General features: G+C 51.2%; 1 protein-coding gene across 2 annotated transcripts; it reads right to left on the bottom strand.

The window, feature by feature from the left end:
• Positions 1 to 4,145: 4,145 nt before the first annotated feature.
• Positions 4,146 to 15,971, bottom strand: Bok (BCL2 family apoptosis regulator BOK). Of its 2 annotated transcripts, none has more exons than XM_076914704.1 (5): positions 15,644 to 15,971; positions 14,805 to 15,067; positions 12,199 to 12,327; positions 5,494 to 5,657; positions 4,146 to 4,882 (listed from the first exon to the last, which is right to left on the bottom strand). In XM_076914704.1, the coding sequence occupies exons 1-5, from the start codon at positions 15,655 to 15,657 to the stop codon at positions 4,757 to 4,759; spliced, it is 696 nt and encodes a 231-aa protein (XP_076770819.1). In that variant the 5' UTR covers positions 15,658 to 15,971; the 3' UTR covers positions 4,146 to 4,756. The 2 variants fall into 2 exon arrangements, with proteins under 2 accessions (XP_076770819.1, XP_034377841.1); XM_034521950.2 differs by having other exon boundaries at positions 14,805 to 15,056; positions 15,644 to 15,966.
• Positions 15,972 to 17,172: the final 1,201 nt, after the last annotated feature.

Raw genomic sequence — 17,172 nt, forward strand, 5'->3', positions numbered from 1 at the left:
CTAGAATAGGGCACATCTATTTCCTACAGGCACAGCCACCTCAGGGGCTCCCAGGGCGGCTCTGCCAGCACTCCCTAAAGCCAGCGTCAGAAGTATGTGAAGCCTTTTGTGTCATTTTGGAATTTTTCTAGTTTTTTTTTTTTTTTATGACTTTGCTTTCTTTTTTATTAAGATTTGTTTATTTTATGTATGTGAGTACATTGTCGTTCTCCTTGGACACACCAGAGGAGGGCATCGGATCCTACTACAGATGGTTGTGAGCCACCATGTGATTGTTGGGACTTGAACTCGGGACCTCTGGAAGAACAGCTAGTGCTCTTAACCGCTGAGCCATCTCTCTGGCCCTCTAGTTTGTTTTTGTGGTTGATTTCTAGAAATGGGATTGCTACTCAAAAGAGCAAATGCTTGTCCTGTTTAGGTACTGCCCTTCTGTAGGGTTTTTTGTACCCCATTGCATGGGCAAGGTGCTCACCCCCAAGAACTGCAGAGACTAGTATAAACTTAGATTTGGACCAGTAAGAGGTGGAAATGCTTAATTTGGGTTTATATTTCTCTGGTATTTTGATTTTCTTGACTCAGAGTTCACAAACTCCTTTGAATTAAGAATAGTAATCCTCACCTCACTTTTAAATTACAATTTTTTATTCTTATGAAATGCATGCAAACACCAAATTTGATGTTTTAATCATCTTAAGAGTATGCAACCAACTGTCATGTAGTATAGTCACACTGTGTCACATAGTACAGTCATGGTGTGCAGCTGTCGTGTCTACTTCCCAAAATTTTGATCACGTGGAAAGCCCATGCCCCCACATCCTGGTCCTCCACCCCACTGGACAATATTGTATTATTACCATCGTATTGGAGAATATTACATGGTACCTGCGTTCCATGTGAATTTTGTCTTTATTATTCTTAGGTCTAAAATCGCACGTAGGCACATTTTGCTCATTCCTTGGTCACAAAAGAATTCACAGATTTGTTTTCTAGTATTGCCTATGTTTTACACTGGCCTTTGCTCTACTGGCCAGTGGTCTTGGTGCAGGGGACACAGTGCAGCTCTCCAGGCATGAATGACACTTTTATCAGACCGCACTTTTGAGGACACTGCAGTCTCAGCCTGGCCTTCCCCCTTCTGTCAGGCTGGTGCTCGTGGCTGAATAGGAGCAAGTAGGACTACTCTCTTCCCATTTCTCTTCACTGGGGGCGGGAGTGATTCCTGACACACATGCTGGCTCACACATGTGCACTCTCTCCCCCGCCCCCTGTTTCATGAATTCTATAATTAACTTGTTCTGATTAAGGTAGAAAATATCCTGTTTTACAAGGAATGCATGGAGTTTATGGATGCCCCCTTCCCCAGGGTGCTGTCCTGTCCGAGGGTCCCCTGCCAGCCTTCTCTCCATTCTGCCCTACCTGTGTTTTTATGGTGGTGTTAGAGCCTCCTTTATATGGACTTTCACAGTTCTTGTTCCATGTATGTCTGCAACTTTTATTTGTTGACGTGGACCACATCCCAGTTGTGTCCTCTAACCATGCAGACTCATCTCTGCACCACTTTAAGCCCCGCGCTTTTCTGGGTCCTTAGTGTTGAGCATTTATTTTCTTGCGTTGGAAATAAACCAAAGGATTTGATCCAAGGACAGAAGGCTGCAGAGGCAAGACCGCCCACACAGCCACATTGCCTTCCCCTCCCTGCTTCCTCCCCACACCCTTCCACCTGCTGTCCACCAGGCAGCAAATGCCAGGACCACACTGGTGATGCTCACATACAAGGGTTCCATCCTAAGGCAGAGTTCACACAGCCACCCAGAGGCTTCTAGGGGCTGGGAGCATGGGGTAAGTGGGTAGGACTTTATAGGAAGGAAGGAGCCGGCAGAGCAGCAGGGCCTAGAGATGGGTGGTAGGCAAGATGAGGTAAAGATGGGCTATGAGGGGCATCAGGACCGCGAACACTGAAACCTCTTGGATCTATGGAATTTGTGACTCACCAGAAAGCCAGCTGGCTAGAAGACTCCTCGGTTCTCAGTCCGGACCTTATTGTATAGCAAGGAAAAACAAAGGCGCAGAGGCCTTATGAGAGAGAAGCCTTAGTTCCAGCACTGTCCTAAAGCCTGAGCAGGAGTCAGTAAGCCTTGGGGAATAGTCCTGCATCAGGAGACAGTGGGTCCTGCCTGAGGCTCCCCTACAGTGAAGTCAGCCAGGAGGTGGACATACATTCTGGGCCTACAGCAAAAGGCTGACTCTGGGGTAATGAGGCAGGCACTCTGGTTAGAACAGGGAGCTCCCAGACCACCTCAGCATTTACTCCCCAGGTCTTTGAGTCTCTTCTCCATCGTTCGCTAGCTAAACTCAGTGTTGTAGTGCACTCTGAACCCGGAACAGAAAGATGAGGCAGGAAGATCTTTGTGAGTTTAAAGATAGCCTAATATACAGACTGAGTACCAGAATAGCCAAGACTAAATAGAGAGGCTCTGTCTCAACACAGCAACACATTGGAAATCTCCAACTGATTCAGTGACCAGTAGTCCGGTGCTCCAACCGGTCCACCAGTCCTGCTTCCTCTCCCACCTCCTGCTATAACACTGACCTCCTCTGCTTGGCTAGTCCAGTCAATAAATAAGACAGTAAAAATTCTTCAGACAATGCACTTCCTGCCCCCTACCCTCTGGGGTCCTACAGGGATTTATTTTTATGTTCAGCTGCAGGTCTATAAATAGCAGTGTGGGGGCGGGGGGGGGGGTCCTGGGAAGCCCTCACCATGCCTTAGAAATGCTGGTAGTCATCTCCTGGTGGTAGGGCTTGCTCTCCTCAGAGGAAGAAACCTGCAGCTGTGAAAAGCTGTTTCTGTGGGCTAGGTCCCCTCATTAGGCCAATGTCCCCAGCTCCCTCAAGGCCTTCCACGCAACTCATTCCAGCTCCTGACGTCCCCTTAACAGGAGATCTCCATGAGACCAGTGCCACGGTCCAGGCACTGGTAGGAGCAGCTCTGGGCCAGACACTCAGCAACCTCAACTCTGGCTGGAGAAGAGTCTCTGTTAGGGCAGATGTCACTCTGGGGGCTTTATACAATGCCAGAGCTTGGAATTTGAAACCCTGTACTCATTTTCTTTCCCCATGTTGTCCAGTGTAATTAGGGGCACTCCGCTATTTGCATGGAACTCCATTTGGACAGTGTCCAAATGAACCTGGCCTTCCCTATGTTTTGAACATCTTTCCCCAGACCAGCACAGAGCTCTCTACTGTTAAGTCGGGCTGACTGGAGAACCAGTATCAGAACTCTACTCTCTCGTGTCACCAGACAAACCTTTCATACCTCTAAAGTTTCTAAAGTGGGCTACCAAACATCCTAAAGCGGCTCAGCCTGAGGTCGGGGTTCACTGCCTCTTTGACCTCCATGGGGATGTGAACCCCATGTGGCTACAGGGATTCTTTCCACAGGACATCCCCAGACTGACACACAGCTTACCCCAACACGCACAGCCTGCAGGGGTGGGTGGGGGTGGGGTGGGGGGGACAAGCAGCTAGGCTAGATCAAGTCAAAAACAAGGGCCCAAGGAAACACAGAAGGACAGGGTGTATTCAGCCAGCACGTACCTCAGCACTACGGGGCTGTTAGAGCCTAGTGAATGTGTGAGGAGAAGATACAGTCCTGAGTAAATAAATATGTACTGTTTGACATAGGCGTGGCCATGTTGGGGAGCCAGTGCCTCAGGCCCACGGGCAGGTAAAGGCTTACTTTGGTCTAAATGAATGCTGGTAGTGTATGCAAGTACGAGCGTTTATGAACGATTGGCCAGTACGTAAAAACCCAACGGCTGCAGCTTCCTCTCTAGATGACTGCAGCCTGAGACTGTGCCTACTGACATCTACTAAGACTAGCTACCCCTTCCAGGTTGCTGCAGCGCCATCAGGGTGCGCACATCCTACCTGGCCACAGCTTTTCTGTACATGAGACTGTGTTCTTTCTTCATTCCCTCACGGTCCCCCTTGAGACCAAATCCAAAGCCATTCAGGACAGAGCAGGTAGAAAAGGCTGTTAACTTCTAGGGAAGGAGTGGACTTCCCCAGATTCCGAGCTGCTAGAGCCAGCAATATCTGGCAGTCCTGTGAGGACAGAAACAAAGCAGAGTAGAGTCTCATGCTTGGTTGGGTAAAGCTTTATTGGAGTGTAACTGATACAGACCTCATCCATAGGATCTCTTGTTCATTGGTCAGGTGAACTAGCCTGAGGCCCTACATCTCTGGTCCCCTCCACAAAGGACCCATGGTGGCTTAGGGACACCTTCTTCATCTAGAAAGAGCCTAAGCAGCAAGAAGCCCTCTACTCTGCCTTTAGGGACAGTAACATCCCTGACTTCTGCATTAGCCAGAATCACCTTCAGATCAAATGTACAAGACCTGCTTCCCACACAGACTGAGGCCAGCTCATGTCCTGGGAAGGCCCCTTCCTTGGGTGGGGCCTGGGAGATCCAGTGAAAGTATTCACAGGTCTCTTTCTCTAGGGCTGTGCACTGACCCTGACTTCTGGCAGGAGTTCCAAAAGAGCTACAGCAGACACCGAGGCCAGCTCCAGACTCTGGCTCTCTCCACTCACCCCTCCCAGAAGCCAGAGTCCACAAAGGAATTGGGTTTGGGACGGGGCCCCAGGGGCTAAATGCTCCCAATTTGAGTGACGGAGGTGCTTTGCAGGTGCTGTAGGCCCCTTGGGTTGGGCCCAGGGACCCTAGGAATGGCCCCTGCCCCAGTGGGCAGCTCATCTCTCTGGCAACAACAGGAAGAATGCCGCCTTCAGGAAGCGGCCAAAGCTGCAGAGTGTGGCCACGAGCCAGTGGGAGCGGAAGCCAGGGTCTGTGCTGACCACACACTTGAGGACATCCGTCTGGGAGATAAAAGGAATAGTTAGCAAAGCCAGACACCCGAGGCCCCTAGTGCCTTGCGCTAGAAAAATGTCTACCAAATCACAAAGGGAACATACAAAGATGTCTGAGAACGGGGCTGCAGTCCATCTGGACCAGAACTTGAGCAGGACACCTGAGAGCTAGTTGGGGAATAGTCTCAAGTCTCACATGCTTGTCTACCCATATTATAGGCGAAAACAGGCTTCTGGGTAGGGCACATCCTCCATGCCCAGTACCCAAAAGCATCTTGAGATTTGTCCATCTGTGTAGGCAGATCCTGACACCCCACCTCTAGGTCTTCTTGCGAACACAGAGAAGTGGGGCTCCCAAGAGGTAAGTGAGGGTGCTTTGGTCAGTACTGAGGGGGAGTACCATTGGCCTTTTTCTGCCAGGCACCTTCTGGGAGCAGCAAGGAGACAAGAGTTTGGAATCAGGGAACATGTCCGTGCAGACACAGGAGAGCCAGCACTTGCCTGCCTCAGAGCAACCCTGAGTCCTGAAGCCCCTGCCTACTGCCCCCATCTTCTATCCCATCCCACCTTTCTGTATCCCAGCACCTCCACTACACAGCCCCGCCGATTCTCAGGCTCACCCATCCGCCACGTCTCCGAAGCCAGGTGGCCAGGGTCTTGCGTACAAATTCCCCCAGGCAGTCAACCAGGGCGTGAACCATGGCAGGCTGAGCCTGCCGAACGCAGTCCACTGCTAGCCCCGCAGCCACTGAGTACAGGGACACTACCTTGCCCCATGTGATACCTACAGAGAGATAGTTGTTGATCAGATCCAAACTGGTGCCCAGCCCACGAACATGAAGAGCTGAGCTTCTCTGAGCTGCTTTCCTGCCTGCCACCAGCTGGTGACTAGCCATGACAATGGAGCCAGGAAACACCCACCCACCCCTTGAAGGCCACCACCACAACAGGACACTCAGCTACATGTACAGCTTGACCATCGTCTCCAGCAGGTCAGATTGTTCCCTTCTCAGGCAGTTTATAGATAGATGGAGATTTCCAGCTTCTGATGCATACCTGCTGGAGCCTAAGATGAGACCAGCCTTACCCTCATCTGATAGAGGTGTCCACAAGGAAGCAATGTAACTCAGTGCAGACTGGCTCAGAACTGGACAAGGAGAACAGCAGGTAACTTCAAGGGTGTATCTAACCCTGTTTTGTCTGCAACTCTGAACCTTGTTCTTCAGGCACTAGGTCAAGGCCTATCCCGCACTTGCTTTATTATTTAAAAGAAAAAAAAAAAAAAAAAAAAAAGCCAAGGTCCACAAGAACGCCTTTCCCCAGACCATGGACCTGCTGGGAGGCAGGAAATAGGATAGATAAACGTGGGGAGGATTATATGCTGTGCCTTAACTTATAAGAATTTAGGGGCCGGGCGGTGGTGGCGCACGCCTTTAATCCCAGCACTTGGGAGGCAGAGACAGGCGGATTTCTGAGTTCGAGGCCATCCTGGTCTACAGAGTGAGTTCCAGGACAGCCAGGGCTACACAGAGAAACCCTGTCTCGGAAAAAACCAAACAAACAAACAAAAAAAACAAAGGGGGGGGGGAATTTAGGGGCTGGAGAGATGGCCCAGGAGTTCAAGTAGTCTGTGCAAGCCTGAGACCTAGAGTTCAGGTCCCCAGAACCCACATAAATGCTGAGTGGATATGGCAGCCCATACCCCAATAAATGCCTTACACCCCAATAAATGCCTTGGAAGGCAAAGACAGGATCCTCAGAGCGAGCTGGCTAGCAAGACTAGCCATATCAGTAAGCTCTGCCTGTCAGTGAGAATTAGAAGTAATTCTCTGCCTCTGTAAATTAGAAGAGTAGCTGAGGATAACGGCCACCATCATCCATGGGCCTCCATGAGGACATGCGTGCATATGTGGCCACAGACATGCAGAGTATGCATCACACATGAAAATGGGGGGAAATGGAGACGTTTTGTATTCTTTCACCAGTACTGTCAGAAAACAAGAGTAAAGTCCTGGCACAATTAAAGCACTTTTGAGGAAGAAGCAGGGGAATCAGGAGTTCAATCAAAGCCATGCTCTGCTGCGTAGCCTCCAGGCCAGCCTGGACTACCTAAGTTCTTATCTCAGATCAGGGAGCCGGAGATACGGCTCAGGAGTTAGAGAGGCCAGAGGGCCAAGTCCAGTCCCTGATACCTACAATCAGCTCACTACTACCTGTGACTCCAGATCCAAGCAGATCTGATGCCTCTGACCTCCTAGGGCACCTTGAACACACAGGAACATATCCACACACAGGTACAAACATACACGTAATTAAAAATTAAATAAGTGTCTTAAAAAGACAGGGTAGGCTGGGCAGTGGTGGCACACGCCTTAATCCCAGCACTTGGGAGGAAGAGGCAGGCAGATTTCTGAGTTTGAGGCCAGCCTGGTCTACAGAGTGAGCTCCAGGACAGCCAGGGCTACACAGAGAAGCCCTGTCTCGAAAAACCAAAAAAGGAAAAACCAAAAAAGGAAAGAAAGGAAAGGAAAGGAAAGGAAAGGAAAGGAAAGGAAAGGAAAGGAAAGGAAAGGAAAGAAAGACAGACAGGGTAGGCGTGATTGTATGTACTCAGGTAATCCCTGTATCAGGAAGCTGAAGCAAGAGGATCTTGAGATTGAAGGAGCCAAAAAAATGTACAAATAACAGATAGCATTTGAAAAATTCAAACCTGTTTCCCCTTGTTAACAACACAAGAAGATACATTATTACAAGATGGCGCTGTGGCCTACCCTGTTAAAGCTTTAGGGGTTGGAAAGACAGACAAGTGTTTGCAAGCATGAAGGACCAGAGTTCAGATCCTCAGCGCCATACAAAAAAAGCCAAGCATGCTGGCATCAAAAAGATGGGGCAGGGGTGATGGAGACAGAAGGATCCTTGGGGCTTCCTGGCCTAGTCATCATTGACCTCCAAGTCGACTGAGAGACTGTCTCAAAAAGGAATTGGAGGAAGATACATCATTAACCTCTACCTACACACACATGGGCATCTGCACACACTCATACCCACACACACACACTCACACACACACACGCACACACACTCACACACTCACACACACACACACACTCATGAAGATGAGAGATAAGGGTTCTGTTCACAGCTTTGCTAGGGCAGACAGTTAGAGAACATTTGTCCATACCTGAGGAGCTTACACGGCCAGCCATAGGCCCTCTGAGACACTGACCTAAGCACTAGCATTTACAGACTGTGAAACTCCCCTCCACCCACCTTCATACAGCAGTCAGAAGAACCTCATACGGCGCCTGAACCAGCACACATTCACCACCGTACCATTCACATTCCAAAAGGGAAAAACTGCATGCTCGCTTGCAAGCAAACTGCTGGGGTTGTGTAACAGCATTTATACAGCCAAGAGCCAGAGTGAAGTTTTGATGAATGCCACAATGAATGCCACAACAAGGAGAAAGAACCAAACACAGAAGGGCACAGATCCCAAGCCAGTCAGTCCACCTACAGAAAGCAGGCATACCCGCTGAGACAGAACAGATTCGGAAAGGCCTGGGGGCGAGGGACAGGGAGTGACTGCGGATGGGCAGAATGTCCTCAGAAGTAGGACAAACAGCATTCTGAGTGTGCTGAATGCCACCATAGCTGACATTTAATGTGGCTAAATGACCATATACATGTTACCTCAGTGAAAAAGAATAGGGGAAAAACTCCTGAAAGCTGGCAGTGCCGCACACCAGCGTCTAATGCTCCCAGGAGTTACTTGCTCTTCTTTCCAGGTAAACCCAGGTCTGTAAGCCCTGCTGAGCCCTGCTCTGGCTTCTTGTCTCTCCAAGAACACAGCTCCAGCTCATAGTCTGCCAAGCCAGGTGGCAGTGCCCAGTCACATCCTCATAGGCTGCTCTGCCTTTATCTGTTTGTTCCCTTGATGACATGGAGGATGGGCCTAGCATCTGAGTCACCCAGAATGCCCCAGTCTGAGCCCATCACAAGAACCAAGGAGCTTTGATGTCTTCCTGTTAAACAGTGTGTTCCATGGGGTGGCAACATTCCCAGTAAGGAGCAGGGGAAGATATTGTCCAGGGGCACGCCAGGCAGAGCGTCTTCTTCCCCTAGGCTCTGGTTTGTATATCCACAAACATGTGCAAACTATAGTTATAAACTATCTAACTATAAACATGTACAACCATCTAATTCTGGAACATTATTTCATTATTTTAAAGTTGGGGGTGCAGTGTGGTATTTGTCTCTTGAGACAAGGGCTTTCTGTTATGGCCTTCTATCCTGGCTGTTCTGGAACATTCTATGTAGACCAGGCTGGCCTCAAACTCATATAACCATCTGCCTCTGCCTCCTGAGAGCTGGGATTAAAGGCATGTGCCACCACACCCAGCCTGATTTATTTATTTATTTGTAATACATATGGGTGTTTTGTCTGCACATATGTCTGCACCACAGAGACCAGAAAATGGCTCAGGTCACATAGAACTGGATCCAACTGGAGTTCCAGCTGCTTGTAAGCTACGAAGTGGGAAATAGTAAGTACTCTTAACTGCTGAACCAGTTCTCCAGCAGCATCCAGAACATCGTATCCACAGAGCCCCTGGTCCCCCAACCCCGACAAATCCTAATCTGCTGTTAACATACTCTGTACATTTTGCACAAATGGAATTTGTGTGTGGCACATTGAAGGCACTGCACTGCCTCAGTCCTCTTCGTGGCTAATACTCCACATGGAGTATTGATCAATTAGTCAATTAATGGACACAGAGAGTTACTACTTCTGACTCTGCAAATAATGCTGCAGGGAACACACAACCAGGCTTCTCTTGGGTCTTAGTTCTCTCAGGTACAAACCTAGTTGTCGATTCGGTGGGTCATGTGGAAACGCCATGCTTCACCATTTGAGGACCTGCCATGCTGCTTTCCACAGTGTCGTACTCCACACATGTCCTACCAGCTCTGAGCAGGCCTCATCAACACTGTGGATGTCTGGCCATCCTAGTTAGATGAAGCCATTCCAGCATGATGACTCTGATACTGACCATCGAAGGTGCTTGTTTGTAAGTCTGCTGGTGCTTCCTGGCCGCCAGTGAGATGTGACCACCCTACATTTCTATGGCCTTCCTTCCCCATCCCACCCCCACCTCCCGAAGCTTAGAGACAGACACCCATGGAAAGGGTGTCTCCCTGAGAGGATCTCCCAGACTGAGTACCTCTCTGCCATGCCTCCATGTTCAGGGTAGGCTTACATCAAACAGGGATGCTGGACATGGGGTGAGGTTATTCCCCAGGTCACACTCACTACCACTCAAGGCCCCGGACCCTCTCTCCTGCTCACACCTACCACTAACAGAGACCCAGCCCCGCAAGGTCCTAGGCTCACCGCAGCCATCAACAGACCAGATCTGTAGTCTCCAAAGCAAAAAGGTTCCTTATAAATCCAGCCATCCATGGCTCGTAAACTAGCCTGCTTGACAGCTTGGAGACAGACACCCAGGCGGCCACTCGTGGCTGGCGTCAGCTGGAAAGCTCCAGAGAGGGCAAGGGTGGTGGTCCTCCACCCAAAATGCCTGTCTGCTGGCTTCCTTCCTGAGCCCTACCCACTGCCACTCCCACCAAGTCCCTGCAGGTTACCCCTCAAGGAAGGGACAGGAGCCTGCCCATTAACTCCTGGTACCGCTAGGCAGTGGTGGTGCACGCCTTAATCCCAGCACTTGGGAGGCAGAGGCAGGTGGATTTCTGAGTTTGAGACCCAGCCTGGTCTACAGAGTGAGTTCCAGGACAGCCAGGGTTATACAGAGAAACCCTGTCTCGAAAAAACACAACAAAAAACCCCAAAAACCTCCTGGTACCGTTTCTCCCACCCCACGCCACAGTCCTCTGCCTCTCCCACTCCACCACCCACACACTAGCCTATGTCCCACAGCCCAGCTCTCAGCAGTTTTAGTATAGACCAGCTGACCCTGATCTGCCATATGATGCTCCTGAGGCTGGCCTGGGCCTTCCCACTCCTAGGAAAGACCACATAAATCTGGTGTAAATGATACATGTGGACAACAAGGTGTCTAAGAGAGTGGAACGGGAGGGTCGGAGGAGGTGAATCTGGCAGCCTCCAGTAAGTCTAGGGTAATGAATGGGAGGGAACTTGAGGCCAAGTGGGAGGGGCCACAGGAGCTTGCCTGTCACTCCTGAAGCAAACATGGAAGCTCCTTGGAGAGTCCAGGGTGAGTATGCTCACAGTAATCCAGACCAGGGTGTCCCTCCTGATCTAGAGTGCCCCATGACTGGCCGCTCTCACTGACTTAGGGATGCTCCGTGTTTGAAATGCCTCACGTGGATCTAGCTGTGGAAATTTAAGTACCGTGGTCACTAAAAGCCCAGGATATGTTGCCACCACAATCCCTCAGAGAACCGCTGCCCTGCAGGATATCACAGCCTCAGTACCCAGCCACTATCAAATGGCAGGATTGTGTCAACAGCCTTCAGAATGACCAGCAGCTAGGCTGGCAGGGTGGTTCAGAAGATAAAGGCACCTACAGCCTAGCCTGAAGGCTTGAGTTCAACGTCAGGGACTGAGCGATAAAAGGAGCGAGCCACCTCCGAAAGTTGTCCTCTGACGGCCAAGTACGTGCTGTATGGTTCAGTGCTTGAGCGCACACACACACACACACACACACACACACACACACACACATTAAAATGTAATTAAAAAAAAAAAAAAAACAGATGTGGTGGTGCACACCTTTAATCCCAGCACTCAGGTGGGTGAATCTCTAAGTTCGAGGCCAGCCTGGTCTACAGAGCAGAGATCCGGGAAAGCCAAGGCTACACAAAGGACCCCTACCACAAAAAAAAAAAAAAAAAAAAAAAAAAAAAAAAAAAAAAAATCAATAAATAAATAAAACTCCGGGCAGTGGTGGCGCACACCTTTAATCTCAGCACTTGGGAGGCAGAGGCAGGCGGATTTCTGAGTTCGAGGCCAGCCTGGTCTACAGAGTGAGTTCCATGACAGCCAGGGCTACACAGAGAAACCCTGTCTCGAAAAACAAAACAAAACAAATCAATAAATAAAACTAAAAGGCAAAAATCCCCATCACCCCTCCCAGCGCTGTGTGAGCCAGCTCTTCACTGGGATGCTCTGTTACATGGTTCAGAACAGCCCCAAGTTTCAGAGACATGTATGATGGCAGTGATTTTGGAACCCATAGGGCTGTGTTAGGGGACCCCAAGACTTTTCTATCCCTGCAAGCCTGCCTGATCCACACATGTCGAGCCCTTCCCAGTGGTACCTCAGGGAAACAAGCCAGACCTACCTGCGGAGAAGATGTGACCTGCCACCGCGAGGAAGGCATCCGTCACCACAGGCTCAGACTGTAGGGGGATGTGCAGCTGCCGGGCCACATTTCGGTATACACTGGGACGGATCTGTTCCAGCTCATCCCCTGCATGGGCACACAGTGGGTCAGGTCCTCTCACACCTTAGCCCTTCTGGCCAGCACTGACCAAGACTCAATGGTATACCAGATCCACCTAACCCCACTTGACCTCCAAGCTAACACCTTCCCTTCGATAGGCTCTGACCCCCACTTAACCTGTTTGACTCCCACCCTTTCACCTTATCTTGCTTCATTTGACTTTCCCAACTTTGGCCACATGAACAAAGAGACTAGAGAGACTGTGGAACCTCCAAGCCCCCTAGGGCAAGCTGGCTGGGCCAGTGGGACAGGAATCCTGATACATGGGTGGTGCCTGCTCAGTGACTCACTGAGGCAGGCAGGCAGGCAGGCAGGCAGGCAGGCAGGCAGGCAGGCAGGCAGGCAGAGCCCAACACAGAGAGGGTCTTGGCTGGTAAACCACATATATGCAGTCACCCCCTTACAACCTAATAGGATGATGCTGGCTTAGGCACTGGCATTACCATCACTGGTAATGGCTCATTGAATTGACTTAGACTGAGCCAAGGCCTAGGACAATGGTACCTACCGCCCACATGCCAACCTAGGTTCCTGGTGCCAAATGGGTGTGTTTTTATGTGGGACTACATCAGCCCAACCAGAGCTGTGCCAAGGAGATGCCTTCTACAGTCCCACCTGCCCCCCAGGCTACAGTACCCTTGGCAGTATGATGCATGCACAGGGAAAGATGGTGCCCGGAATCCCACACAGCCTCTGATTGGGTGTCCCCGGCCCAGCCACTTTTCTAGCCAAAGCAAATAGGGAAATGCTGTTGCTGCCTGGCCTGTCCCGGCGATAAGGGCCCCCACGTCATCCCTGAGGCCAGCTGGGCTCTATCTAATTAATTAAGATCTGGAACCAGAGCAGAATCAGGAGGAGGGGCAGGGACAGGGGATGAAGCGATAGCATGGAAATTCCCAACGCTTGCCTGGCTGTTGCCAAGGATAAACCCTGGGGGCCTTTGGAGACTGACCCTTGGAGAAGGCTCGGGGACACAAGCTAGCCTGCTTCCTGTTTGTGGCTGGGACCATGCTTGGGGTCAGGAAGAGATAGCTGACCTTAGAAGAATTCACCTTAAACAATCATGACAGCACCAAGCATAACCTGAACAAGAACACATGTGCATTCAGGCTCTCTCCCGCTGGGAATCCACTTAGCTGTCTAGAAGGCTCTGAACCCCAGAGGGTGGGAATAGCACTGGGTAATGGGAAAAGGTCTTAAAGTTTCTGAGTACCGAGAGGGCTCCTGCTGAGGGCAAGCCTTTGCACCTGCGCCTTTGTACAAAGGTTCTCAGGACCTGCCAAACGACTGTGAAGACAGAAATTGTGTGGGTCAGACCCAAGGCAGGACTTTCCTTTTGCCACTCCAGTCCCCCAGGGACTTACAAGAGGCCAGCATGTCCTCTCTCCAGAGAGAGCCAATGGTCTCCTTTTGTCTGACGAGTTTACCCTACCAAACCTCTCATTCACTCTCTCCACATACCCAGAGATAGCTCCACTCTGTCCATGCACAACCCTCCTGGAAACCCACCTCGGAACGAATGGACTCCACCTCCCTCTAACTCTTGAACAGCCCAGGTTTACGCAGCCCTGCTCCTTGAGGCAAGCCCAGCACAAAGAGGCAGGGTCTATAGAAAACAGCATGTGTGCACACCTCATCTCCCAGGAAGCCAGGTCTTACAGGGCTCCCTCCAGCTAGGAGAAAGCACGCCTGCTCTCTCTGACACCCACTCACTCACTTATTTGATCTCTGCTCTCATTCCTAGTCCCTTATAGCCCCAGGCCCCTATCTGGCTGTGGTATTGTGAACTGTCCTGGATCAAGGACAGTTATCCTTCCCATCACCTGTCCAGGCCTTAGAGGATCTAAAGAGAGCTGCTGACCTAGCTGTGAGTGACCCCCAGAAACAAGTGTTCAAGAAGGCCCAGGGTGGGGGTTGGGGGCTTCCCATCAAGGGAAACTGCAGTGGGTGTCGGACCTCGGCCAATAACTGAAAGGCCTATTTTCCAAAACAAATATTGGGGCACGTGGTACCACAAAGGATTTTTTGGTCCAGCAGAGTACAAGGGTCACAATAAAGTTTAGCTGCTAAAATATTGCTCTTCCAGAGCTTTCTGTGTTTTATGGCAAGAATGTCTGTGATCTGGACTAAGCCGGCACCAGGGAGGGGGGAAGCTGACAAAGGAGCCAGCAAGCAGGCAAGCCTGGGGATGAACAGAGCAGCACCAGCCTGGGTGGCCTATCCTTGCACCCTCTCCATTCCAGACAGATTTGGGCTCCCACGCACGCCGCCTCTTTACGCCAGAGGGAGGGTGAGGCACAGCCGCAGAGGGGCTGGTCGTGTCTAGAGAAGGAAATGTCAGTGCAGAACAGCTGTACCGCGAACCCCGAAACACAGCGGGCAAGCCCATTAACCAGCTATAGCGAGGCGGCCTGGGATGGTACCTGCTGGTGACCCACACTCACCCAAGCGCAGCAGCACGGTGCACACCTCTGCCAGGCGTCCTCCAGGGGCAGGCGAGGCACGCTCTGGAGCGCTCCAGGAGAGGCCGGCGCGCAAAAGCCGCGCGTGCACGTACTCCCGGCCTAGTGCCTTAGCCTGGGCCACCAGCTCCTTGTCTGTGGGCGAGCGATCAAAGGCGTCCATGATCTCCGCAGCAAAGACAGAAGAGCGCCGCAGCACCTCCATGGCCAGAGCGCAGGCAAGAGGCGCCACACCTACGAACAGACTGAGTTCGGCCCAGATCGCCTCCAGCCAAGTGGCGAAGGGACTCCTGCCACGCAAGAAGACCCGGAGGCGCGGCGCGAGGCACAGCGGTCTCCACCGCGAGCGCCCAGGTCGCGTCCCGGACCGATTCAAACCTCACAGGAGGTCGGCTGGGAGCCGCCCTCAAAAAGGGCCGGTTTCTGACAACCTCTCGTTTTGCACCCCAAGCCTTTTAAAACACAGTGTCACGTTCATTTTAGGTTCTAAATTAAATCTCGCAGGTCCCTGCGGTGGCCAAGGGTTGGAAACACCGCGAGGAAGTGGCGATAGGTTCTTTGATCACAGCGCCCGGGCTCCAGGACCAGTTTGGGGGCGACGGAAGATGCAGGATAGCCTGCTGCGACCAGCCGATAAGCAGGACCCCGCGGGCTCCTCCCAACCGGCGAGTCGGGTCCTAAAGAAGGCTCCAAACTGCTCAGCGGTCCCTGGGCTCGGAGGCAACGCACCTGCGCACCTCGCAGAGCCAGTGTTTGTTCCCGGTGTCGCCGTTCCCATGGCGCTACATCCAGGGGACCGACTCCACACCCGCCCGACTCACCTCTCCCTCCTCATGGCGCGCAGGGCGACGGTGGAGTTCTGGTTTCAGGACCCGCTCGCCGCCGTCTCCGCCGGTCTAGACCCTTCCATTCAAACCCGCGAGCGAGCGCCCCGCCCCAGCGCCCGCCCCGTCCACGCCCGAGCTGAAGCACAAGCTCCGCCGGTCTTCCCGCGCGCTCGCAGAAGTCCTGGTCCTGAGGGATGCGGGAGGCGTACCGCGGGCTCCCCGCGGGCGAGAAGCCAGGCTTAGGGCTTCGCCTTCTAAGGAAACGGTAACCCCCGGGGGCGGAGCCGCAGCCTAGCTCTGCCCAACGCCTCCCCGGCTTAAGAAAGGCCAACACAAGTTCTCGGGATGCGCCCGGGAACGCCGCCAGGCTGGAGCTGTCCCGGCAGGCAGCGCGAAGAACATCCAGCTCTGACACCAACCCACTGGGGCGCACCGAGTTCCATTTTAAAATTGGCTGACTTATCTTTTCCTTATTGCCTTGTAGGAGCTCATTAAAGATCCTGGATTCTTGTAGTTCCAGGGGATCTGATGCCCTTTTCTGACCTCCGAGGGCACCAGGCATGCACGGGGTGCACAGACCTGCAGGCAGGCAAACATTCATACACAAAACAAAAATAAGTAAATATTTAAAATTAGATTCTGGATTCTTGGCTTAATAGAAGCCTTTGGAGTGTGGTGAAGACTTGGATATGTGCGTGGTTGAAGATACTGCAAATACCCGCTCCCACTCCAGTCTGACTTTACTTTTAATGAGCTGGACTTATTTATATGAAGTCCAATATATAATTTGTAGTTAGTTATCTCTCATTAGGGTATTTTCCTTTGACAGAGAGAGAGAGAGAGAGAGAGAGAGAGAGAGAGAGACAGACACAGACACAGACACAGACACAGACACAGAGAGACAGAGAGTGACAAAGCTTGTCTGGAACTCCGTGTTGACCAGCTGATCCACCTTGCAGGGATCATCCAGGCTCTGCGTCCGGAGTACTGGACCACAGCCGTGTTCAGAAGCTTAGTTATTTTAGAGTTCATATGTAGACCTATGATGGATCACAAACATCGTCGTGAACAGTGAGGTAGTGAATCACGGCTCCCTTTTCCATATAGATTTCCAAGGTCAACGTCATCTCCTAGACTCTGTTCTTCTTTTGACCCGACTGCACAGTCCCAACAGTGGGATTTGCTAACTTGACCTAACTCGTGTTAAGTACAACATTTCACTTAGAGCTATAAAATACATATTCTACACACACACACCAAAACAGACTACACCTGGAACCGTAAGCAGGTGTCAACAAATTTCAAGGAACTGAAATCATACAGTGATTACTCTCTGAATTAAAGCTAAATTACAAAATTAACCAATGGAAGTCTCCAAATGCTTGGAAATGAAACACCACACTTATAATGGGGCAATAAATAATAAATCACAATAAAATTGTTAAAAGACTTATTTATTTATTCCCAGCACTTGGGAGGCAGAGGCAGGTGGATTTCTGAGTTCGAGGCCAGCCTGGTCTACA

Source organism: Arvicanthis niloticus, chromosome 17 (genome assembly GCF_011762505.2).
Source record: "Arvicanthis niloticus isolate mArvNil1 chromosome 17, mArvNil1.pat.X, whole genome shotgun sequence".
Lineage (NCBI taxonomy): Eukaryota > Metazoa > Chordata > Mammalia > Rodentia > Muridae > Arvicanthis > Arvicanthis niloticus.

Coding starts and splice junctions, on each gene's coding strand:
- Bok (XM_076914704.1), bottom strand. Junction 12,328..14,804: donor CACCGTGCTGCTGCGCTTGG/GTGAGTGTGGGT, acceptor GTGCCCATGCAG/GGGATGAGCTGGAACAGATC. Junction 4,883..5,493: donor TTCGGAGACGTGGCGGATGG/GTGAGCCTGAGA, acceptor TTTATCTCCCAG/ACGGATGTCCTCAAGTGTGT.